Source organism: Phascolarctos cinereus, unplaced genomic scaffold (assembly GCF_003287225.1).
Source record: "Phascolarctos cinereus isolate Bilbo 61053 unplaced genomic scaffold, phaCin_HiC Scaffold_2;HRSCAF=192, whole genome shotgun sequence".
Classification (NCBI taxonomy): domain Eukaryota; kingdom Metazoa; phylum Chordata; class Mammalia; order Diprotodontia; family Phascolarctidae; genus Phascolarctos; species Phascolarctos cinereus.
The window spans coordinates 18449272-18476270 of record NW_027555625.1 but is presented as its reverse complement, the minus strand read 5'-3'; the positions used below and the strand labels follow the sequence as shown (position 1 = coordinate 18476270).

General features: G+C 41.5%; 1 protein-coding gene across 2 annotated transcripts in view; it reads left to right on the top strand.

Annotated features, from left to right (window-relative positions):
• DOCK5 (dedicator of cytokinesis 5) overlaps positions 1-26999 on the top strand; it is a 252306-nt gene that overhangs the window by 212293 nt on the left and 13014 nt on the right. For both annotated transcript variants that reach the window (XM_021001085.2, XM_021001086.2), the window contains 7 exons: positions 185-326; positions 11335-11416; positions 13236-13320; positions 13708-13794; positions 18459-18635; positions 24252-24335; positions 24973-25110. In XM_021001085.2, coding sequence (XP_020856744.1) covers positions 185-326; positions 11335-11416; positions 13236-13320; positions 13708-13794; positions 18459-18635; positions 24252-24335; positions 24973-25110 — 795 coding nt within the window. The remainder of the gene's footprint in view (positions 1-184; positions 327-11334; positions 11417-13235; positions 13321-13707; positions 13795-18458; positions 18636-24251; positions 24336-24972; positions 25111-26999) is intronic.

The following is a 26999-nucleotide window of genomic DNA, read 5'->3' as shown; positions in this document are numbered from 1 at the left end:
CATAGTGGATAGAGCATAGCGGAACAAAACAGCTTCCTGACCCTAGGCCCATACCCACTGCACCACCTGGCTGCCTCATCATTGACGGGGATAGTTTCTTCTTTATTTTACATCTATCCTGTCTACTTGTACCATGCCTCTACCCTGTTTTGTTCTAACCCTTCTCTCTTCCTTGTACATCCAGAACAAAATCTTCATCTATCGAGGAAAGGAGTATGAGCGAAGGGAAGACTTCAACCTGAAGCTGCTGACTCAGTTTCCCAATGCAGAGAAGATGACCAGTACAACCCCCCCAGGAGAGGAAATCAAGTCATCTCCCAAACAGTGTATCCTTTGCTATGGCTTTCACTTGGCTTGGCTAAGAGGCTAAGTGGCTAGACTCCCTGTGACCATCAGCTATTTGATTCAGCTCTCTGCCTCAGTTTCCCTTTGAGTAATGTATCTGAACCCCTATAATTCTATTCCATTTCATTCATTAAATATGTGTTAAGCTCATCTTGTGTGCCAGATGCTGTACTAGGTACTGGAAATGCAAAGAGAAGACAAAACATTCCCTACCCTTGAGGAATTTATTATCGAAAAGACAATGTATACAGATAAGTAAATGTAAAATAAATAAGTTGTTTTAGTGGGGAGAGATAATGAGTAAGAACCAACATGGGGGTTGGGTTCAGATGAGAGAAAGAACACAGCACTTAGAGCCAGGGGTTCTGGCTTCTAGTACTGAATCAAGCCCAGCCTGGCTGTCTGGGGCTGGGCCAACTCACATAACCCCCAGGAGCCTCAGTTTCCTCATCATGAAAATAAGAGGATAGACGAGATGGCCTCAAAGGTCCCTTCCACCTTTCAAAGCCTACCATTCTTTGAAATTCCAAGTAAACTCAAAGTTCTCCATCCTAGAAGTAGAACCAATGGGTAGGCTACCCTCCTGGGTCTTCTTGCTCAACCTACCAGGTACCAAAATTTTACTAAATCACGTGGTGTCGTGGATAGAGAGCTGGCCTAGAAACCAGGAAGACCTGTGTTCAAATCCTACCTTGACAGATACTGGCTGTGATCTTAGACAAGTCCTATAACCTCTCAAAGCTCTAGGCAGCACTCAAAAAGTTTCACTTTTGGTGTCCACAGCACAGGTGAAGGGAGTTTCCTCACCCGAGCCTTCCCCATAGCAGTAAAATCAGAGGTCTAGCTCTTATCTCTATTCTATTCTTCCTCCAGATAGTTGACCAAAAATTGGACAATTTCTAAGAACAATAACCTAAAATTCAGTATCCAGCGGTTTCTTACTTAATCTCTCCCCACTTTTAGCCTCCAATAAACCTTCTCAAATGTAAAAGAAAGCCAAAATTATTATCTATTTTCAGCCATAAATAAACCAAAGAGCAAACTTTGATTCAGCCAACATTTATTAAGCATCTACTAAACAGAAACATGGGGACAGGCCAGCTAAAAAGCTCAAACACAATTTCATATTGATCACCAGTTGCCTTCTGTCCTGGAGTCAGGAAGACCTGAATTCAAATCTGTCCTCTGATGCTTTCTAGCTGTGTGACCCTGGGCAAGTCACTTGGCCTCTGTCTGCCTCAGTTTCCTCACCTGTAAAATGGAGATAATAATAGCACTTACCTTGTAAAGGTATTGTGAGGATCACATGAGATGATCTTTGTAAAACTCTTGGTACAGTGCCTGGCACATAGTAGACGCTATGTCAATACTTATCCCCTTCCCTTCCCTTATGAGTTTATCAGCAGAAATTATTTTCGCATGTAAACAGGAGCCCTCCCCTCCCCACCCCCATCACAACCCTTCCATACTAGTCCCCTAGAGGGGCAGTTCAGAGGGAGTAGCTTGGTTGCTTTCCAATAGTGTATAACTTGGTTCCTTCTTCTTATATTTATGAGGTGATATAGTGGAAAGAATTCTGAATTTGGAGTCAGAAGACCTGAGTTTAAATCCCAACTGTTCCAGTTACTACCTTGGGCAAATCATTTCACATCTCTGGGTCTCAGTTTCCTCAACTTTAAACTGAGTGTATTGGATTAAGTGATCTCTAAGGGCCCCTCCCAGTTCAAATTTTATCGTCCCAAGTCCTTTATTAATATGAGTACATCTGGCTGGAAGAAAAAGTAATGCGTGTCCTTCATTGTTATGAGTATGTATGATAGAAAAAAAATATATGAATAAAAAAGTAGATGGGCTGGTAATGGGTGAAGAACAAGGGATGGCCAGTGAATGAGGGCATGTGTTCCACTGGCATCCTCATGATTTCAGGAGAAATAACCCAGAAGTCACTAAAACTGTTTAGCATGACCACTACTGGGCATCTACCACAAAGAGGTCAAATACAAAGCCTGACGACCACTATGTTTATAGAAGCATTTTTTATTGTTGTTATGAGTAATGAGAAACAAAGTGAGCGCCTATCAACTGGAGCACCATTAATTTAGTTGTGGCATATGAATATAATTGGAATATTAGTGCCCCATTAAAAATGTGATAAATAGAATTGAGCAATGTCAGGAGAAGTCAAGGAAGACCTCCAACATATTGGGTGAACCCCTTTGGTAAACTTAACAGAGGACATGGACAAGGGTTTCACTGGATGGACTACCATTGACATGATTGGAGGGCCACATTGAAAGATACAAGAGCCATTGGTGTCTTTTTTTTAAAAATTGTATTAATTCATTTTGATTTATCAACAATCACTTCTATATGTTTTTGAGTTGAAAATTTTTCTCCCCCTTCCTCCCCCCACCCTCCCCAAGACAGCACACAATGTGATATAGGCTTTATATTTACTTACCCATTAAACATATTTTCACATTAGTGAAGTTGTAAGTAAAAATTAAAACCAATAGGAGGAACCATCAGAAAGATGAAACAAAACTCAACAGAAGGGAAAAATAAGTGGTAGCGATTCATCTTCCATAGTTCTTTCTTTGGATGTGGACAGCATTTTCCATCACGAGGCCTCTGGAGATGTCTTAGATCCTTGTAATGCTGAGAAGGGTTCAGTTTAACAATATTAGTCATCGCATAACGTGGCTGTTATTGTGTACAAAGTCCTCTTGGTTCTGCTCACTTCACTCAGCATCAGACCATATAAGTCTTTCCAGGTTTTTCTGAAGTCAGCCTGTTCATCATTTCTTATATCACTATAGTATTCTGTTACATTCATATACCACAACTTTCTCAGCCTTTCCCCAATTGATGGGCATCCTCTCAATTTCCAATTCTTTGCCACCACAAAAAGAGCTGCTATGAATATTTTTGTACATGTGGGTCCTTTTCCCATTTGTTTGATCTCTTTGGGATATAGCCCTAGAAGTGCTATTGCTGGATCAAAGGGTATGCACATTTTTATAGCCCTTTGGGCATAGTTCCAAATTGTTCTCCAAAATGGTTGGATCATTTCACAACTCCACCAACAATGTATTAGTGTTCCAATTTTCCCACATCTTCTCCAACATTTATTGTTTTCCTGTTTTGTCATGTTGGCCAATCTGATAGGTGTGATGTTGTTTTGATTTGCATTTCTCTAATCAATAACGATTTAGAGCATTTTTTCATATGACTATAGATGGCTTTAATTTCTTCATCTGAGAACTGTCTGTTCATATCCTTTGACCATTTATCAATTGGGGAATGGCTTGTGTTCTTATAAATTTGTCTTAATTCTCTATATATTTTAGAAATGAGGCCTTTATCAGAGAGACTGGTTGTAAAAATTAACTTTCCTTCTAATCTTAGTTGCATTGGCTTTGTTTGTGCAAAAACTTTTCAATTTAATGTAATCAAAATTATCCATTTTGCTTTTCATAATGTTCTCTATCTCCTGTTTGGTCATGAATTCTTCTGTTCTCCATAGATCTGATAGGTAAACTATTCCTTGTTCTCCCAGTTTACTTATGGTATCAGCCTTTATATCTAAGTCATGAACCCATTTTGACTTTATTTTGGTATATGGTGTGAGATTTGGGTCTATGCCTAGTTTCTGCCATACTCTTTTACAGTTTTCCCAGCAGTTTTTTTCAAAGAGTGGGTTCTTATCCCAGAAGCTGGGGTCTTTGGGTTTATCAAATAGTAGATTACTATAGTCAATGACTACTGTGGCTTTCATATTTAACCTATTCCACTGATCCACCTCCCTATTTCTTAGCCAGTACCAAGCAGTTTTGATGATTGCTGCTTTATAATACAATTTAAGATCTGGAATTGCTAGGCCACCTTCCCCTGCATTTCTTTTCATTAGTTCCTTTGATATTCTGGACCTTTTGTTTTTCCAAATGAATCTTGTTTTATTTTTTCTAACTCTATAAAATAATTTTTGGTAGTTTGATTGGTATGGCACTGAATAAATAAATAAGCTTAGGTAGGATTGTCATTTTTTATATTAGCTCGCCTACCCATGAGCAACTGATGTTTTTCCAATTATTTAGATATGATTTTATTTGTGTGAAAAGTGTTTTGTAATTGTGTTCATAGAGTTCCTGGGTTTGTTTCAGGAGGTAGACTCCTAAATATTTTATAATGTCTACAGTAAGTTTAAATGGGATTTCTCTTTCTATCTCTTGCTGTTGGGGCTTTGTTGGTAATATATAGAAATGCTGATGATTTATGTGGGTTTATTTTATAGCCTGCAACTTTGCTAAAGTTGTTTATTATTTCAAGTAGTTTTTTACTTGATTCTCTAGGATTCTCTAAGTATATCATCATGTCATCTGCAAAGAGTGATAGCTTTGTTTCTTCTTTGCCTATTCTAATGCCTTCAATTTCTTTTTCTTCTCTTATTGCTAAAGCTAAGGTTTCCAGTACAATATTGAATAACAGTGGTGATAATGGACATCCTTGTTTCACCCCGATCTTATTGGAAATGCTTCTAGCCTGTCCCCATTACATATAATGCTTGCTGAAGGTTTTAGATATATGCTATTTATTATTTTAAGGAAGACTCCATTTATACCTATGCTTTCTAGTGTTTTTAATAGGAATGGGTGTTGTTTTTATCAAAAGCTTTTTCTGCATCTATTGAGATGATCATGTGGTTTCTGTTGGTTTTTTGTTGATATGCTCAATGATGCTGATAGTTTTCCTAATATTGAACCAACCCTGCATTCCTGGTATAAATCCTACCTGGTCATAGTGTATTATTCTTGTGATAAGTTGCTGCAATCTATTTGCTAGTATTTTGTTTAAAATTTTTGCATCTATTCATTAGAGAAATTGGTCTATAATTTTCTTTCTCTATTTTGACTCTTCCTGGTTTAGGTATCAACACCATATTTGTATCATAAAAAGAATTTGGTAAGACTCCTTCTTCACCTATTTTCCCAAATAGTCTATATAGTATTGGAATTAATTGTTCTTTAAATGTTTGATAGAATTCATGTAAATCCATCTGGCCCTGGAGATTTTTTCCTAGGGAGTTCATCAATGGCTTGTTCAATTTCTTTTTCTGAGATGGGGTTATTTAAGTATTTTACTTCCTCTTCAGTTAATCTGGGCAATTTATTTTTTGTAAATATGTATCCATTTCACTAAGATTGTCAAATTTGTTGGCATATAGTTGGGCAAAATAATTCCTAATTATTGTTTTAATTTCCTCTTCCTTGGTGGTAGCTTCGCCCTTTTCATTCTTGATACTAGTAATTTGGTTTTCTTCTTTTTTTTAATTAAATTAACCAAAGGTTTATCTATTTTATTGGTTTTTTCATAAAACCAGCTCTTAGTTTTATTTATTAGTTCAATAGTTTTCTTAATTTCAATTTTATTAATTTTTCCTTTGGTTTTCAATATTTCTAATTTGGTGTTTAGTTGAGGATTTTTAATTTGTTCTTTTTCTAGTTTTTTTAGTTGTATGCCCAATTCATTAATCCCCTCTTTTTCTATTTTATTTATGTAAGCATTTAGAGATATAAAACTTCCCCTAAGAACTGCTTTCGCTGCATCCCATAGTTTTGGTATGTTGTCTCATTATTGTCATTCTCTTGAATGAAATTATTGATTGTTTCTATGATTTGTTGTTTGACCCAATCATTTTTTAGGATTAGATTATTTAGTTTCCAATTATTTTTTAGTCTATCTTTCCATGGCCCTTTATTACATATAATTTTTATTGCATCATGATCTGAAAAGGATGCATTTAATATTTCTGCCTTTCTGCATTGGATTGTGAGGTTTTTATGCCCTAGTACATGGTCAATTTTTGTGTATGTGCCATGTACTGCCGAGAAAAAAGTATATTCCTTTCTATCCCCATTCAGTTTTCTCCAGAGGTCTATCATACCTAACTTTTCTAATGTTCTATTCACCTCCTTAACTTCTTTCTTGTTTATTTTGTGGTTAGATTATCTAGTGCAGAGAGGGGAGGTTCAGGTCCCCACTAGTATAGTTTTGCTGTCTATTTCTTCCTGTAACTCCCTGAACTTCTCCTGTAAGAATTTGGATGCTATACCATTTGGTGCATATATGTTTAGTAATGATATTACTTCATTGTCTATGGTGCCTTTTAGCAGGATGTAGTTTCCTTCCTTATCTCTTTTGATTAGATCTATTTTTGCTTTTGCTTTGTCTGAGATCAGGATTGCTACCCCTGCTTTTTTTACTTCAGCTGAGCATAATATATTCTGCTCCAGCCTTTTACCTTTACCCTGTATGTGTCACTCTTTTTCAAATGTGTTTCCTGTAAACAACATATTGTAGGATTATGGTTTTTAATCCATTCTGCAATCTTTTTCTTTTATGGGAGAGTTCATCCCATTCACATTCACAGTTATGATTACTATCTGTGTCTTTTTCTCCATCCTTTTCCCCCCATTTATGCTTTTCTTTCTCCTTTTTCCTTTCCCCCTTCACTAGTGTTTTGCTTTTGACACCACCTCCTTCAGTCCCTCCCCTTTTATTATCCCTTTCCCTTTTCTTCCCCTTTACTCTTACTGCTTCCCTCCTTCTTTCCCCTCCTCTTTCCTCCCTTTTCTTTCCCCTTTTCCCTCCTACTGCCTATAGGGCAAGTTAGATTTCTATACCTAACTGATTATTATGCCCTTCTTGAGCCAAATCTGATGAGAGTAAGGTTCAAACAATGCTCCCCCTTCTTTCCCTCTGCTGTAATAGGATTTTGTGTCTTTTCCTGTAATGTAATTTACCCTTGTCTGCCTCCTCCTTTCTCAGTACATTTTCTAAGATCAGATTGATCCACTTATTTGGATCCATTTAACCCACTTGATTAGATTTTTTTTATCATCACATCAAAGTCAACTAATATCCCCCCTCTTTATGTATGCTCCTTTAAGAAGGTGTAATAACAATACAGTTCTCAAGGGTTGCAAGTGTCATATTCCCTTGTAGGGGTTTAAACAGCCCCCCCTTATTAACAACATATTGTATCTTTCTGTCCCATTTACCTTTTTAAGTCCTTCTTGAGTCCTGTACTTGAAGATCAAATTTTTTGTTGAGCTCTGGTCTTTTTATCAGGAAAGTTTGGAAGTCTCCTATTTCATTGAATATCCATCCTCCCTTGAAAAATGATGCTCATTTTTGCTGGGTAATTGATCCTTGGCTGCATTCCAAGCTCCTTTGCCTTATGGAATATCATGTTCCATGCCCTGTGGTCTTTTAATGTAGAAGCTGCAAGGTTCTGTGTAATCCTGACTGTGGTTCCATGATATTTAAATTGTTCTTTCTGGCTGCTTGCAGCACCTTCTCTTTCATCTGGTAATTTTGGAATTTTGCTATTATATTCCTTGGGTCAATTTGGGATCTCTTTCAGGTGGTGATCGGTGGATTCTTTCTATGGTTATTTTCCCTTCTGGTTCTAGGACTTCGGGCAGTTTTCCTTTATGATTTCCTGAAAGATACTGTCCAGGCTCTTTTTTATCATGATTTTCAGGTAGTCCAATAATTTTTAAATTGTCTCTCCTGAGTCGATTTTCCAGGTCGGTTGTTTTACTGATGAGGTATTTTACATTTTCATCTTTTTTTCATTTTTTGTTTCTGTTTGACTGATTCTTGCTCTCTCATAGAGACATTAGTTTCCATTTGTCCAATTCTAGTTTTTGATTGTTTTCTTCTGTTAGTTTTTGTACTTCCTTCTTCAATTGGCCAATTGTGTTTTTTAGGGACTTGTTTTCTTCAGTGTATTTTTTTCCAATTGGCCAATTGTATTTTTGAAGGACTCTTCTACCTCTCATTTGACTATTAAAATCCTTCTTGAGCTCTTCTAAGAAGGCTTTTTGGGCTTCAGACCAGTTCATATTCCCTTTTGTTGTTGCAGATGTGGGTCTGTTGACAATGTTATCCTCTTCAGAATTTCTGTCTTGATCATCACTCTTCTCATAATATGAATCTACTCATGGTGTTTCTTTATTCCTGGCCTTTAAAGAGATTGAGCTCTCCTGCTGGGAACAGAGGGCACTGACCCAAGCTTCTTGTGTTGGGAGCCTAGGTCTTGGTCACTGGCTTTTCGTGCTGGGGCCTCTTATGCTGGCATTTGGAGGCTGTAGGTTTCTGGCAGCTTACCTCATGGGGCTGGAATCAGCAAGGCTGGAACTTTCAGGCAATTCTAGGTTGCCTGCTTTTCCTTTCCTTTAGCTTTCTTCAGCTCCTTTTAGATGGGTGCTGCAGGGTGTTTATCTGCTGGGGCCCCTGCATTGTCTCCCTCATTTCTGCTAATGCACCAGGAGAGTCCTTTTCGGTAGAGTGCCGAGGCACCTAGTGGTTTTCTGAGCTGGTTTCCACCGGTTCCCCCCCCACACCCCACTGAGGCACTCAGAGGTCCAGGTGTTGGTGTTTGCCTGTTCTACCACCTGGGCTTCAGGATTTCTTCACAATTGGAGGCTGCAGGGCTCCAACAACTCTCTTGGTGTTGGGTTGGAAACAGCACGGCCGAGGCTTTAGGAAGCCTTTAGGTTGTTTTCTTCACCTCCTTTCAGATGAATGCGCAGGTACTTATCAGCCTGGGCCCCTTGTAGTTCTGCCTCCCTTATATTTGCTGAGGCGCTGGGAGACCCGTTTGCTGGGCTGCTGCACTGCTGCTCCCCGTTTTTCTTCTAGTTCAGGTGTTCCAGGGTTTTATTTCTGGGGTGATATTTTCTGGGTTTTCAGAGGTTGATTGGGAAGAGTGAGAGCGACTACCTTTTCACTCCACCATCTTGACTCCCAGAAGCGGAAGTACATTGGTGTCTTGAAGTCCCTCATTAGTGTCTTCCCATTTGTTTTTGAGAGTCTCTGTAGTACAACAGAAGCATAAATAGACAGTGAATCATGGTTGCCAGTGTTTGAACTCAAGCAAATCAGCCTACAGACTGAAAAAGTTTCAATGATGCTTCCCACTTGTCAGCTCATTACAGTTCCGCTTAGCCCAAGCCAGCTCAAGGTATGGCCCTCTCTAGTACTCTTACGAGCATACCCTGAAATGCACCAAAGACAACTTGAGCTCCCATGTTTTACCCTCCCACTCAGTTCTCAATGAAAGCAGCTGCGCCCTGAATTCTGAATCAAAGCGTGAAGCTCTTTGCTTTCCTATGTAATGACTCTTGGCTAGTCCACTGCCAATCAATGAGTCTTGACCCACTCCCTACTGCTTTCCCAAGCTGGACTGAGCCCATCATAATGTGTGAACATTTTCCAACACATTTCCTTCCCCACAGGGAAGATCTCATAAGCCCCAGCACAGGCTCCAAAGTCCAGCTGCGCTGGGTTGGAGAGTAATGACCACTTGGTGTATTACGGTCCAGGAGAAGTGACCACTGGCTCTTTGTCTTTCCACCTTCCCTGCTGCTAGACTCTAAGGACCACCAGGCATTTCTACCCACCCTGCAGCTGAACCCTCCTACAAATGTTGTCTCCTCCAATCAGAAAGTCAACTCCTTGAATTCAGGAACTGCCTCGTTTTTCCACCCGTCAGTACTTAACAAATGCCTTCCTTCCTGAAAAGGCTTTGATCTGGAAGCTGGAAATAAAGTGTTCAATTAATAAGCTTTCTTAACAGGTAGTGCAGTACAGTTGGTGGAGTACTTGATTTGAAGTCAAGACCCAAGTTTACATCCAACCTCATGGCACTTAATAGTTATGTGACCCTAAGCAAGTCATGGGTAGAATGCCAGCCCTGGAGTCAGGAGGACCTGAGTTCAAATTTGGCCCCAGAGACTTACTAGTGGTACAACTCTGGGCAAGTCACTTCACCCTGTTTGCCTCAGTTTCCTCATCTGTAAAATGAGCTAAAAAAGAAAATGTCAAAGCACTCCAATATCTTGCCAAGAAAACCCCAAATGGGGTCATGAAGAGTTGGACATGACTAATTGACTAAACAACAAAGCAAGTCATACCATTTCCTTTAGCCTCAGTTTCCTCATCTGTAAAAGAGCCCAAAACAGCTGTGGTCCCAACCTGATGGGGTTGTTATGAGTCCTTAAGGAAACAATGTGCATATAGTACCACAGCGTTGGCAAAGAGTCAATAAATATTTATTAAGTGCCTACTATGTGCCAGGCACTATGCTAAGCACTGGGAGTGCAAAGGAAGGTAAAAGATACTCTCTGCCCTCAAGGAGCTCACAGTCTAATGGGGAGACAACAAACAACAAATTATGTACAAATGAGCTACACACAGTTTGAAACAAATCAAGGGAAGGGTTTTAAGGAATTGAGGAGGAATGGGAAAGGTTTTCTGTAGAAGTTGAGACTTTAGTTGAGACGGGAAGGAGGGAATTCTGTGTATGGGGCACCACTGGTGAAAATGCCTGGAGGTGGGAGATAGATGAGCAGCAGGGAGGGCACTGTCTCTAGACTGAAGAGTACATGGCTGGGCAGAGTGTAAGGCGTGAGAAGTCTAGGAAGGTGGGGGAAGGGAGAGCAGGTGATGAAGGGCTTGTCATGAGTCAAGGGTGCTCTTTGAGGTCTGTTGATACACAGTTACCCAGACTGGAGCCTCTTGGGCCAGACCCTCTTCCTTCAATGTTTCTCTTGGCTGAGGTCTTTGGAGTATTACTGTCCCCCCACACAAAGTGAAGTATGGTCAGCCCTCCAATTCCTGACACAAATAGGAGGGCATACCCAAAAGAATGAACTGGGATAATGGGTCATGCAGCTTTTCCTTGTTTTATTGATGTCTCATTTTCCTTTGAGTCTTTGAAGCCAGGGCTGTCTACAAGACTATTGGCCACAAAGTCCAGAAATAGGTTGATGAATAAGGTACATTGGTCGTGAATAATAGAGCTGTCCTGTCATTTGGGGAAAAGGGAAGAGCTGCAGAATGGCCATGTGGGGAGGTGGAGGCAGGGGAGATGAACTGAAGGACCAGGTTCCCATGCTGCTTCCTTAATCAAAGCCTCAGATATGCAGTGCTTCACAGTGAAGCCGGTGATGAACCTACCTCCGAATTACAAGGACAAACCCGTGCCAGAGCAGATCTTGAAGTAAGTGGCTACAAAACCAGTCAGACTTTCACCCTGGCTGGGAATCATGGGATGGCGCAGTTAGAGCTGAGAGGGCCCAGGTTTCCAACTCAAACACAGCTAGCTAGCCAGCCCTGCATGACTAAGCCCTGCGTGACTAAGCATGTTGAGCCCAGGTCAGTTCAACCAGATGTTTCTTGGGTATCTATTATTTTCAGGTATATAGTTGGTTCATAATAAATGCTTACTGAATTGAATTGCAAGCAATAGATTAAGTACTGGGGCACAAACACAAAAATGAGTCAGTCAGTGTCTGCCCTCAGGGAGATTATATTCTCCTGGAGGCTACAAAGTGATTTGATGTGGGTACGCACTGGCCAATGGTAGAGTTATGAAAGAACAGGATTGATGTACTGATGTATTTACACAGTATGTCTGTGTGTGCAGTTGGGTCTAGACCTGTGACTTCATTAACACAGGTGTGGAAACTCCCTCCACTGATGCAGATCAGCCCCCTCAATGGGACTGAACCACTGAGAAGGTCAGTGGGGCTTTCAACAGAATGCATCAGAGGCAGGGCTTGAACCCAGGTCTTGCTGAGTCTGAGGCCAGATCTCTGTCACCATATCACACTGCCTCTATTCTATATCATGTAGGCATGCGTACGTGTTTATACACATGTCTATATGTATATTAAAGCACATATATTGTTCAGTAAAACAGACAATTAAGTGGGAGGTGTCTGAGCATATATCCATTTTCTTGGACCTCAGCTTTCCTCAGGTGCAGATCCCAGCCCATCTGCACTCCTCCAGCCTGTGGGACTCTTCCCTCATCCGTGTCATTTCATCCATGCCCAGCAGAGGGCGTCCCCCCCATGCTAAAGCCTTCCTCTGGTTCTTCCATACTTTGTGGCTCTGGTCATGGCACCCAGGCTGACTATCCCTCCATCTCACTTCATGACCCACCCACTTCCTTTCCTAATTGGTGACCTCTTTATTCAAGATGCCATGATATTTGTATGAGATGTACACACCTAAGATACTGTAGGCAATACCGTATCACCTCATTCTATCTACACTGTGTCTTCTCACTGAGCAAGAGAGAAAAATGGGGCCCTGATTGTCATTGGTAGAATGTCCAGGTTTCCACTTTCCTATAAGGATGCTGCTTTTGCTCTAAGGGAGTTCAATCCTCTTTAAAAGGAGGGAGCAGAAGTAAAACAACATGGCGGATAGTCAAGAATGCCAGACTGGTTCTGAACTTAGCCCTTACCCCTTAGCTGTGTGGCCTTGGGCAAGTCCCTCTAGCTCTCCGGTCCTTACCCTTTGTATCTATAAAACAGAATAATGCTCGCCATCATCCCAGCAGCACAGACTAATTTTGACCATCAGATGAAATGACATTTGTAAATTATTTTGCTAACTTTCGGGCGCCATGTCAGTCCTAGCTACTGTCATTCTCCTTTTTATTATTGGATAGAAGATCTCAGCTTTGCTGCCCTGACATTCTGCTGAGTCTGTGGATTTACGAAGGACAGTTCTAGGCAGCAGATTTGGGTTGGTACAAGCAGTTAGGTGGTGATGTGGAGCTGAAGTCACGAAGACCTGGGTTAGAATCCTGCCTCAGGTACTTCCTGGCTATGTGATCCCAGGAAAGTTCTCTCTTGGCCTTAGTTTCCTGATCTGTAAAATGGAGGTAATAACAGTTTGTGAAAATCAAACGAGCTGACATCTATAAAGTGCTTTGCAAAGAGAAAGATGCTATGCATGTGATCATTGTGCTGTGCAAGCTGTCTGTCAGGACAAAGGTGACTGGGTGCTCGGCTGTTTTTCTCCAGTTACTATAGGGCCAACGAGGTTCAGCAGTTCCAACACTCCCGGCCCTTTCGGAAAGGAGAAAAGGATCCCGACAATGAGTTTGCAGTGAGTTCTGTACTCTCTCCTCATCCAGCAAACCCGTAGCCCAAGGTGCTTCTGGTCCCATTGGCTCTGCTCTCCCTCCCCAAGCCTGAGGGGCACAGAAAAAAAAGGGTGGTTCCATTATGTGAATCTATTCCCTTCCCACCACCATGGTCAAACATGGGTTCCTGTGTTTTCAGGGCTTCTTCACGTGCATTTCACAAGCTAATATTCTGTACTTTAAGGCTTCTTTAAGCCATAACATTCTCTGTTCCATCATTCTGTATTCTAAGGGCCATCCCAGATGTGACATCCTATGTTCTAAGCCTCCCACCTCTCCCATTCTCTGGGTAGGCCACTGGGGAGCTGTGAGGGCTAGAATGATGATTTTGCGCTCCCTTCTGCTCCCAGACCATGTGGATCGAGAGGACCACCTATACCACCGCCTACACCTTTCCTGGGATTCTCAAGTGGTTTGAAGTCAAGCAGGTTACCACGGTGAGTTGTCTGCAGGGCCCTTCAGGAACGTCTCTCAGATCCCGAGTGTGGCCATGGGCCTCGGCAGCATTAGGGCTGCCTGCATCTCTCCCTACCCTCGGCGTTGTGTTCCAACAGCCTGCTTTTTCACTAAAGAAAGGCGCGAACTGTTTGTGTCTCTAGAGTGTACAGAAAGCTGTCAGTAATCATTTAATCATCTAATTTCCCTCAGCTGTAATTACAATGACTGATTGACCCAGTCCTGCTAGGCTGACCCCAGCAGCAGTCATGTACGCAGTGGCGGTGGCTGCCAAGTTAGGCCTGCCTCACTTGTTAGCTCATATGAGATAATTAGGTAAAAGACAAAAACGCTTTCCAATATTTTCAGGCCTTCCCTGTGTCCAAAGCTTTGAGGGGACACAGTCCACCTGGGAGCCACTGTTAGCCACCCACCCACCACAAACATTATTAAAAACCTTGACCTCTCTTCAGTTACCCAACAGTGCCTGAGTCAACCCCATCTCTGGCTCTGTCACCTGTGCGACTTTGAGTAAGTCACTTTTCTCTGGACCTCACTTTCCTCCTCTCTAAAATGAGGGGGTTGGTCTAGAAGGCCTTCAAGGTCCCTCTGAGTTCTGACATTCTGGTTCTATGGCCTGTCCTGGCTCTGACATTGTATGTTCTACTATGAATATCCTATGTTCCACTATGAATGTTCTCCCATGAACATCCTCTGTTCCACTATGTACATTCTACTGTGAACATCCTATGTTCTACTATGTATGTTCTATTATGAACATCCTACATTCTACTATGCACAGCCTACTATGAACATCCTATGTTCTACTATGAATAGTCTGCTATGAACATCCTACTCCTATGAGCACCCTACATCTGCTGTGAACATCCCATGCTCTACTATGAATGGTCTGCTGTGAACATCCTGTGTTCTTCTCTGAACGTTCTACTAGGAACACCCATTGTATGTTCTCCTGTTACGATCCTTCACTTCATAGAGAAGACTGAAGCCAGGGCATGTGGTGAATGAGAGCATGGCGTACAGCACTGCACTTTTAGTCAGGAGACCAGGTTCAAATCTAACCTCAGATGCTCTGAACCTGGGCAATTCACCTAAACTTTCTGGGCCTCAGTTTTCTCATCCATCCAATAATGAGGTTGGCCTTGACCTCTGAGGTCAGCCTCTTCTAGCTCTGCATCTATGATCCTATGACCTCCCTCAGCGTACATACCCATATCCCCACCCTGACCCCCAGCTTCTGCATTCCTCAAAACCTTCCAGGGTCATCTTCATCTACTCTATCCTTTCCAGCTCTTCTCCTGGGCTAGGATTTCCTTCCTCTAGGCTGAATGTGAGCCCTCTGCCTTTGTGCTCAATTCCACCCTCTCCAGGTCCTCAACAACCTTTGATGACAGCAGTCTTCTTTCTCATGCGTCATTCAGCCTCGCCTTTTCTGCCACCAGCATGAAGAGGTCTCCCTAAGTCTAAAAAAGACTCCCTTTGACCTCTCAGCTGGCCACCGTGGCATCTCTCACCCTTTCCCCTTTGCTGTCAGACTCCTTTAAAAGTTATATGACATTCCTACCCGCCATGCCTCACATATTGCCACCCACTTTCCGCTCCACTCCTACTTATATGCCTTCTCTCCCCACTGTGCAGAAGCTGCAATCTGGTCCCACCAATGAGCTTCCGGTCCCCCGACCCACGGGTCTTCTTTCAGTCTTCATCCTGCTTGGTCTCTCTGCAGCCTTTGCCACCCTCCCCTATGGGATCCTGCCTCCTCCTTTGGATTCTAAGACACACCACACTCTCCTGGCTCCCCTCCTATTTCCCTTAGCTGCAGATTCTGTCTCCTATACTAGCCTTCTGTCTTCTTCTAAAATCCCCATGGTGGGTATTCCCCAGGACTCTCTTTTTCTCTTCTCGTCTCTTCCCTTCACTTCCTTTCCATATCCTGCCCTCCCCTCTTCCTTTCCCTTCACTTTTCTTTTCCCTCCCCTCCCCTCTTCTCCTTGCCTCTCCCATTCCCTCCTCTTCCCTTCTCTTCTCTTTCTACATTCCATCCATTGGCAATCTTATCCATCCTTATAACTTGGTATACATTTCCTTTCTAGTCTTGAGGCAAGTGCCATCATTTCCGTGTCTGCAGTATCTCTCACGTTTCTCACCTCCTTCTAGTACCTCATTCACCATCCTGAAGGGACATCTCCATTATGCCCTTTTAGCCAGGTTGTCCTGGCCCAACTCTCTCCACACTCCAGACAATCTTTGATTCTGAGTTCTCTATCAGGATGTGTAGGGGCCCTGAACATGAGGATGCTCTGTGCATCTCTTTCTGGGCCCCCTCCTCCCTAGAACAATGTTCTGTACACAGTAGGGACTTGACAAATATCAGCTGGTTTTCATTTCCACCAAATCCCCTTTCTAAGAGCTGTGATGCTAAAGGACTGTGGGTGATTTTTTAACAAACACAGCAGAACTGTATGTTCAGTTTTCTATCTATTTCACCCAAAGTTGCTGTTGCTCAACACGTGGGTGGCGGCTGCTTTCAGACTCCATAGGACATTGTTTTGAATATTTTCAGAGGTTGCAGATGTTCATCCTTTGTGGGTAGATTTAATTTTGGGAAATACCCAGAAGTTGTTCAGGATCAAATCTGGTGAATAATTCAGTTCAATTCCAGAAATTTTATTTTTTTTAATAAAATCTGATTGATATCTTTTGTTTTATACATCAGCTACATTTTCCATTGTATCTTCCACTTCTAGAGAGAGCCATCTGAAGTGTGTGTGTGTGTTGTGTGTGTGTGTGTGTGTGTGTGTGTGTGTGTAAGAGACACAGACAGAGAGGGACTGGGGAGGGAAGGAAGATGAAGTGGGTTTAAATCCTGCCTCTGATGCAGATTAACTGTGACCTTGGGTAAGTCACTGTCTGTGACCCTGGACAAGTCACTGTCTATGACCTTGGGTAAGTCATTCTCTTCTCTGGATCTTATTTTCATTGATTGTCAAATGAAGTAATTGAACTCAAAGTAGATGACCTTTGCTCTGCCTTCCAACTCCAGGTCTCAAATTCTACATGTGCTGGAAGAGCTGGAGTGAGACCCAAGTCCCCTGAGTCTAAGAGGACTCTACTGTACTGTGTCTGGGGACAGCTTAAGGTCACGTGATCAGTGATTTAGTCAGTAGTGGGAACTCCCTCCATCATGATCAATTGCAGCCTATCTATAACTTGGTAGATAACCCCTAGAGAGATGTCTGGGGCACAGGGAAGGGAATGAGCATTTATATGGCTCTTACTATGTGCCAGGCCCTATGCTAAGCACTTGGCAAGTAGTATTTAATTGGATTATTATCTCCATTTTACAGAGGAGAAAACTGAGGCAGAAAGAAGTGAGGTGACTTGACCAGGGTAACCCAGCTAGTCAGTGTCTAAGGCTGGATTTGAATCGATTTCAGGCCCAATCCTCTGCGCACTATGGTGCCTCCTGGCAGCCTCAGGAAGCATAAGTGATTTGTGGAATATAAGCCTAGGTCTTCCTGATTGATGGAATTAATGGATTGATTGGTTGAGTAGTTAATGGGGCACAGTGGATAGAGCTCCAGGCCTGGAGTCAGGAGGATCTACTTTCAAATATGACCTCATACACTTACTAGCTGTGTGATCTTGGGCCAGTCACTTAACCCTGTTTGCCTCAGTTCCCTCATCTGTAAAATGAGCTGGAGAAGGAAATGGCAAATATCCAGTATCTTTGCAAAAAAAAAAAAACAACCAACAAACCAACAAAAAATAAAAACAAATGGGTCTCCAAGAGTTGAACACAACTGAAATGACTGAGCAACTTCCTGATTAGTAAGCCACTCATTCATTGCCTCGGTCACTAGGGCAACATAGATGGAGTAGAAGGTCCTGTGGGGAAGGTCCCATATCTATTTCTTCTCGTCAATTCTTATCCCAAAAAAACCTGGGGGAAATGTGTAAGAAGGAATAAAGACTAGTTGTGTTCTGTATTTTTTTTTTTAACGAATCCCTTGTACCTAAAATAGCCTTCTCTCACCATCTGTGCCTTTGGAGATCCTTCTCATCCTTTAAGGGCTCAGCTTAAATGCCACCTCCTTCATGAAGCTCTCCATGATTTCCCATGGCACCCTGCCACTTATCCTGAAGTGTCTCTGGAGCCATCAATCCAGAGCAAAAAGCCACTCTATAGACCAATGAGTCCAGCCTCTTATTTTACAGAGAACGGAACTGAGTCCCAGTGGGGCTAAGTGCTTGACCAAGAATCACACATATAGGGTCTTCAGAGGGCACACAAGTAAGATTCAAAACCTGATCACTGACTCTGATTTTTCCAGTGATTTAGAGATAGACAAGACAAGACATTAATGGTTATCTTGGTCAATCCTCTGATTTTATGGAGGAAGAGAATGAGGTCCAGAGAGGGGCAGGGACTTGCTCACGGTCACACAGCCAATAAGTAGCAGAGCCTATTAGTTATATTTAGCGATTAATCTTAATGGGGATTCTAGAAGATCGAATTTAATTCCAAAATGCCACTCTCTTGCCTGGTCTACAATGTGACCGTTTCGCTTGTCCTAGCGTGTTGAGGTCTTGCTGCATGGCTCACAAATGGCCTTTGTCCTCTTTCTTGCTTCTTGCTGCTCAGGAAGAAATCAGCCCCTTGGAGAACGCCATCGAGACGATGGAGCTCACCAATGAGAAGATAAGCAACAGCGTCCAACAGCACGCCTGGGACCGCTCGCTCTCCCTACACCCACTCTCCATGCTACTCAACGGCATCGTAGACCCGGCTGTCATGGGTGGATATTCCAACTACGAAAAGGTAGGCATGGCACCTCATAGAACTGAGATGGATGGAGGGATGCATGTGTGGGTGAATGAACAAATGAATGGATAGCTTCCTAGATGTGAGCTGAGTATTAAAGAAAGTCAGACACTCTAAGAGGTAGATGTGAAAAGGGAGATTATTCCAAGCCTGGGATACAGCCTATGCAAAAGCTTGGTGCTGGAAAATGGAGCGCTATGTGCAAGAGGGCTGGACCACAGAGTGTGTATGGAGGAGTAATGTATAAGAGACTGGATTACTACTTGGTGGGGACATTGGAAAGGCTCTTGTTTTTCCAGAATGGGTTAGACTAAATGATCCAAGGTCCTTTCCAGTGCCTAAAATTCTGGAATGTTGTGACATTTAGAGGCAGATGAGGATCTAAAAAAAAAAAAGAAAGGAAGGAAGGAAGGAAGAAAAGAAATCTCCTCCCTCTGGAGATGAGAAAATGGAGTAATCTGGCTTAGCTATTTTCAAAGTTTACAATCAGTTTGAGATTTCCCTTCCTGAGCTCCAGATACTTCCATTCTCTGCCAAGTCACAGAAAGAGGGCTTATAGACTGTTTCCCACATGAAATGCCTCATCTACTTCCATCATTTCAGTTTTTTGCAAATCCCTTTTGCTCTTAATAAGAGGGTGGTTTTCACAGCACTGAAAAGGAAAAATGAAGGGGCCTTTGAAGTCAAAAGCTCTTTCCAAAATAAGACAGAGACAGGCAGGGAAGGGAGACAAGTTTCGTAATCAAAGTTTAAGAAGAATGTTAAAGCTAGCATGGGGATTGCCAGGCATAGACCCTTGCTTCACGGTGGCTTTCCATCATTTCTTTTTTAAATCTTCTATTTCTCTGTAGAAATCACCACCTTCCTCAATGTCCTAATTTCCTCTTCCCTCTCCCTAATTTCTCATTTCCGTTGAGTTAAGTTAGATCCCCAGCTCTAGAGTCTATGATTCTATGAGCCATAAGTTGACAAGCATTTATTAAGCACTACTTACTGTAATCCAGGTGCTGGGCTGAGCCCTGTTGAGGGTCCCACCATTTTCTTTTTCTTTTTTTTTTCTTTTGTAATTTTTAAAATTTATCTTAAACTTAAATACAAAATAAGAAAAAACATTGCCAACGTACACAGCAGAACACGAGGGAGGATTCAATATAAGATAAATTTCCATTTTAAAAATTCTATATAATAAATACTACACATTTTTTTCAAAGCTGCCCAGCTTTTCCTTGATTCCTTGTAGGTTTCCTTTTATTTTCTACTGTACACTTTTTACTTTATTTTTTTTCCCCTCTCTCCCCTCAAAGAAGGCTACAGTTAAGTGTGGATATATACATAAATATATACAAGTGGAAATGTGTCATATATCTATATACATATCTATATACATAGATATCTATAAACATACACATATATACACATCTACACTCATACATATATATATGTAAGACCCAACTATGCTTATTTCCATCTATCATCTGTTTCTCTGAGGGTGGATAGCATCTTCCTTCATAGGTCCAAGTCTTTCTGTGTCTTTCTAAATCAACCAGCTCATCATTTCTCATACCACAGCAATATTCTGACCCAGTCACATCCTATCTGAGAAACTGTCTATGAAAGTTTTTTTTTTTCCCCCAGTTTTCTGCCCTTTTCTATTCTTGGCTACATAGGTTTTGTTTATACAAGGAAATTTTAATTTAAAATAATTGAAATGATCCATTTTGCACTTCAACAATGATCTCACCTGACAATATAGTTTAAAGTCTGATACTGCTGAATCTACTTCCTTTACATCTCGTTTCCCTGTTTTCTTCATAGTTCCTGACTTTTTGTCTTCCAAGTGAATTTTGTTATTATTTTTTCTGACTCAGTAAGATAATTTTTAGTAATTGGGATGACGTTGAATAAATAAATTAGTTAGGTAAAACTGTCATTTTAAAAAATATGTTGTCTTTACCTGCCCATGAATGATAAATATTACTTCAATTATTTAGATCTGACTTTATTTGTATAAAAAGTATTTCGTGTATATGTTCATAGAGTTCATATGTCTGTTTTGGCAGGTGTATTCTCAGGTATTTTATACTGTCTAGTTATTTTAAATGGTCTAAAACAATGTTGAATAATATTACTGACACATAGTATGGTTTCTCTTTTTCTCTTTTGATTAAACCTATTTTAACTTTAACTTTGTCTGATATCATGATTACTATCCCTGCTTTTTTACATAATTTTATCTTTGTGTGTATCTCTTATTTTTGTAGTGCTTCCTGAAAGCAACATATTGTTGAATTCAAATTATTAATCTGCTAGCCATTTCCATTTCATGGGCAAATTCATCCCATTCATGTTCTAAGCTACCTGTGTATATTCCTCCTTCCTATTTTTCTCACTATCCTTCTCACCCTATTTACCCTATGTCTTCTCACTTCTCTGCTTTATTTCTTACCTACTATGTTGCCCTCCTATTCCTTAACCTACCCACCCCTCTAAGAGTACCTTCCATATCCTCTTCCCTCACCCTATCGCCTTGTCCTCTTATTTCTTTTTTTTTTAATTTTTTTTAAAATTTTTGCTTTTTGGTGAGGCAATCAGGGTTAAGTGACTCACCCAGGGTCACACAGCTAGTAAGTGTGATGTGTCTGAGGCCGGATTTGAACTCAGGTCCTCCTGACTCCAAGGCCGGAGCTCTATCCACTGTGCCACCTAGCTGCCCCTTGCCCTCTTACCTCTTTCTGAATTTAGAAGACTTTTATACCCTTCTAGATATAGATATATGCGTTGTTCTCTCTTATCCCATTCCTGATGAGAGTAAGTTTCCAGCACTACCCAACCTTCCCCCTACTAGCTTCTTCTGTACCAATTTTTTCTTTTACACCTCATCAGTATGAGATAATTACCCCTATTTGTTTTTCCCTCCACAGTTTTATTATTTTAGAATCACCCCATCATATACAGCTCAGCCTGAGCCTTTCTTTCAAACTACCCAAATAATGATGACAGTCTTAAGAGTACTGTTAATATTTTCACTTATAAGAAGTAAACAACTTGACCTTATTGAGTTCCTTATAATTGATCTTTAATGTTTATCTTATACATCTCCTGGATGTTATACATTGAATTTTCCCTTAAGTTCCAGTGTTTTTGCCACAAAAACCTGAAAGTCTTTCAGTTCATTAAATTTCCATTTTTTTTTTCATTAGGGATTATACTTAACTTTACTGGGTTAGTTATTTGGTTGTAACCCCAGCTCTTTTGCTCTATGGAATATAGTATTCCAAGACCTACTGTCCTTCAGTGTAGTAGCGTGTAGGTCTTGTGTAACCATTATTATAGTTCCATGATATTTAATTTTTTTTCTTGTTGCTTCCAATATTTCCTCTTTAATCTGGAAGCTTTGAAACTCGACTCTGATATTCCTGTAAGTTTTCCTCTTGGGATCTCCTTCAGGTGGTGATCAGCAGATTTTTTTCTATTTCTGCTTTGCCTTCTTGTTCTAGAACTTCAGGTCAATTTTCCTTGATAATTTCTTGTAATTTTGTATCAAGATTCTTTTTTTAATGGTAATTTTCAGGTAGCCCATCTATTCTTATATTATTTTTCCTTGATCTGTTCTCCAGATCAGTTGTTTTTCTGATGACATATTTCCTTTCTCTTTTATTTTTTTCATTCTTTGATTTTGTTTTATTATTTCTTGGTGTCGTAGAACATCATTAGCTTCCCCTTGCCCAGTTCTAGTTTTCAAGGAATTATTTTCTTCCTTAAGTTTTTGGTTCTTTATTTCAAGTTGATTGACTTTTCCTAATTTTCTTGATTTTTTTCAATTACTCTCATCTTTTTTTTTCTTCTATGTCTTCCTTAATCTCTCTTATTTGATTTTTAAAGTCATTTTTCAAGTCCGTCCAAGAACTCTTTTTGCATTTGGGGCCATTTGACATTTCTTATTGAAAAAGTATCATTCTCACCATTAAGCATGGTGCCATAGGTAGATTTTCCTTCGTGTTTGCATCACGACACTGAGCCCAGGATCCAAGTCTCCAAAGCCTCCAGTCAGAGCAACCGCTCCCATTTCTATGATAACCCGGAGGTTTGCAAAGTGATTTATGTGCATCCTCTCCTTTGGGTCTCACAATAGGTGAGGGGGTCCTTATTTTTTGCCCATTTTAAAGATGAGAAACCATGATCCCATAGAGATGAAATGACTCGCCCAAGATCACATGGGGAGTAAGCAGGAGAGCAGATGTTGTTGTTGTTATTTGTCCTTTGTTTTCGAAGAGAACCAAGGACATCACTAGATTCGAACCCACGTCCTCCTGTTCCAAATCTGGCTGCGCTCTCTTCGGTGAACCATGCAGCCTCTCCAAGGGTGGGCAGACTGCTTCTAGGAAACGCACGCTGTGTGGAAGCCGAGCAACAGGCAGTGTGATCCAGTGGGAAGAGCACCCCCAGCGCAGTCGTTTAATGCCTGGCTAACCTTAGGCAAGGGGGTCACCTCTCTGGGGTCCAGCTTCCTCCCCTGAAATAATAGTAATAATAATAATGATAATTAATAACTAACATTTATGTAGCACCTACTATGTGCCAGGCACTGTACTAAGCACTTTAGACTTATCTCATGTAATCCTCACAACAACCTTGGGAAGTAGGTGCTATTATTATCCCCATTTTACAGATGAGAAAAATGAGGCAAACAGAGGTTAAGTGACCTGACCAGGGTTACACCACGATAAGTGACTGAGGCTAGATTTGAACTCAGGTCTTCCTGGCTCCAGGTCTAGTGCTCTATCCATTGTGCCACCAGTTGCCCCCATAAAATGAGGGGAATGTATCAGATAGTCTCCCAGGTCCTGTTTAGCTTTAAAGCTGCAAGTATATGTAACCATGAGCAAGTCATTCCACCACCGTAGGCCTCAGTTTCCCCATCTGTAAAATGAGGAGGTTGGACCACATGGCATCCCAGGTCCTTTCCAGCATGCGTTTTAAAACTGGGATCAGGTTGTGACTTTGGGTGAATTACTCCATATCCCTGGGCCTCAGTTTCCCCATCTGTAGAATGAGGAGGTTGGACCACATGGCATCCCAGGTCCTTTCCAGCATGGGTTTTAAAACTGGGATCAGGTTGTGACTTTGGGTGAATTACTCCATATCCCTGGGCCTCAGTTTCCCCATCTGTAGAATGAGGAGGTTGGACCACATGGCATCCCAGGTCCTTTCCAGCATGGATTTTAAAACTGGGATCAGGTTGTGACTTTGGGTGAATTACTCCATATCCCTGGGCCTCAGTTTCCCCATCTGTAGAATGAGGAGGTTGGACCACATGGCATCCCAGGTCCTTTCCAGCATGTGTTTTAAAACTGGGATCAGGTTGTGACTTTGGGTGAATTACTCCATATCCCTGGGCCTCAGTTTCCCCATCTGTAAAATAAGGGAGTTTGACCAGAGGTCCTCTGAGGTCCCTCCCAGCTCTGGGTTCTATGACTGTCTGATCCCTGACAACCCTGACTCTCAGGCAGAAGTGGGCCCACACTTTTGTTGTTCCCCCTTTACTCGCAGGCCTCATCCCCCAGGCCGGAGTGACCGTCTCACAGCTGCTTCTTCTCTGTACTCTGCCCTCAGGCCTTTTTCACGGAGAAGTACCAGCAGGAGCACCCGGAGGACCAGGAGAAGGTTGAGCTGCTCAAACGCCTGATTGCCTTACAGGTATGCACCTGGAGATGACTGTTCTCCGAGGAGCAGCTTCTGGTGGACAGGGATTCCCCATCCAGTGGGCCAGCCTTGAGCCCACTGAGGAGACCTGAAAGGACTGGAAGCCCCTGGTCAGTGGCAAAGTGAAGGGTGCAAAGCCTGGAGTCGGGAAGGTCTGGGAGCTCCATGGGCTCTTGGCCATTAGAGACCCGAGTTTTAGACCCAGCAACAGTGTATTTGTGCCCACTGCTGAGTTTCATTAAATGATCATTTGAGACAGCCATGCTCTCATGTAATCTCCCCACAGGTGCTACTTTTTCAGTTCACTTTTCGCTGGCATGAGAAAAGTTACCTATAGTTGAAGAGCAAAATCTTAGTGGGAGGGAGAGGCATCGAGCAGACCTGAGTTCAAATCCTACCTCAGGCACTTACTAGCTGTGGGACCTTGGGCAAATCACTTTACCACTCTGCACCTCAGTTGCCTTCTTTGTAAAATGAGGAGGCTGGATGGGGTCCCTGAGTTCCTTTCTAGCTCTTCATCCATGACCCTTTGGTAGAGTATGTGATTAGGAACTGGACCCTGTTTCATCCTTGCATGTGGCAGCCCTCGTTCTTAAACTGCCCCTTCCCCGCTCCTGTGTTTACTCTGCAGATGCCCCTGCTTGGAGAGGGCATCCGACTTCATGGGGAGAAGCTAACGGAGCAGCTGAAGCCCCTGCATGATCGGCTCACCACCTGTTTCCGGGAGCTCAGGGAGAAGGTGGAGAAACTCTATGGAGTCATAACTCTGGTGAGCTTCGTCTGAGAACAAGACAATCTTAGCACCTGACCTCCAAACTCTCTAGGCTAATTTCATGCCAATTTCCCTCTTTCTTTTTAGTGTTTTATTAATGCCTTTATTGCTTTCTAAGAAATTTTATTTATATCTTTTTTATACATCTTTTGTTTTCACTGCATAGATTTTGTCATGTATCTTTCTCTCATCACTTAAAAAAGAGAGAAGCAAGAATAAAAAAGTTCAGTAATACCAATCCATATATAGAAAAAAAATGGATGTTAATATGCAGTGCTGCACATGCATGAACTTCCCCACCTCTACGTCTCCCCTTTTCTCATTTCTCTTCTGTGGGCCAAATCTTGTCCTTTCTAATTTCTCAGCATTAATTTTTTTTATTGTATTTTACATTTGTTTTGTTATAGACGTTTTGCATATTATTTTTCAGATATTTCTCCCCACGATTGTAAACAACTCTAACTCTTAGTGTCTTTCCTTTCACTTTTTCCTCCCTCCCTCTCTACTGGCCTTGGGAGACCCCCCTTTCCCTTCCTTCATTTCAGACACTAGCATGGTTTTTTCTTGTCCCCTCCAATAATTACAGCAAGCCTAGTGCTTAAGACAGTTTAGTTTCTTATTTCACGTCTTTAGTTTCTAAGCTGTCAGATCTCTATACACTCAAAAATTCATAGAATTTTTTAAAAAATGTTTTTAGTCAATATATTTTTTCTTGCATCATTTCCAAATATATCTCTCCCTCTTGTCCCTTCCCTTTGTTAAATATATATATTTTAGACATTCTTTGTGACAAAGAATAAAAAAAAAAGGTAAAAAATGTTCTGCAGAACCAGTCACTACATTTCTACCTGGCTGACCTTTGAAAAATCACAACTTAACTCCAATTTTCGTCATCTGTAAAATGAGCAGTTTGTATCTGATGGCCTCTAAGAACCCTTCTTGTTCTAAATTGATAACTCTGTTTTCAATCATACAGTGAGTTCAATATTCCATAGCCAGAGTCAACAGCCTTTTGTGAGGGAGTAAAGAACAGGAAATAAAGAGGGTACCCAGGAGTAAGGGAATGACTATAAACAGACCCTATTGGGAAAGTAAGGGAATATTATTGTATGGCAAGCAATGAGAAGCGTGAAGAATTCAGAGAAACATGAGAAGATTTGTCTGAATGGACACAAGGTCAAGTAAGGGGAGCAGTAAATACAATGACTACAATAATGCAGATGAAAAGAATGCTGAAAGGCATGTCACCTCTGAGTAACTGCAGTGACTCATCTTCCTTTCAGAGGATCAGTACTGAAGCTGACCTTCTTCCTCTTGGCAGAAAGGCGAGCACCTTTGGGTGAAGAATGTCGCATGTACTGGCATATGTCATTCCCCTATCAGCTGTCAGCTTAACTGACTTTCTGGGTTATAAGTGAGAGCTCAGAGGAGACTATATGTTTGACCTAATGGGGCCTGCTGGCCCTTCTCAGAAATGTGCAGTGTACTCAAGCATGTTTCATGAACAGGTACCTGGAGACGAATGACAATCAGGTTACAATATCTACTTACAACATCCTTGATTGAGTATAGCCTGACTTCTTTTCCTACTGGAGACAGTTGTAACTGAAGGGGCTCCATCACTGTAGCTGGGGTCCAACATTCTTCCTTTCTACCAGTATTCATTAAAATACATTTGGAAGAAGCAGGATTGGGGAACTTTCAAGGATTGACCAGCTTGTTTTGTTTATGTGTTATTGATTTTTTAAAATTAGTTTATTTTAAACTTAAATACTAAAACTTAAGTATGCAAGAAAAAAAAAGAAACATAAATTGAAATACAAAATAAGAAACAAATGCATTGCCATGTGCACAGCAGAATGTGAGAGAATTCAAAATACACAGCA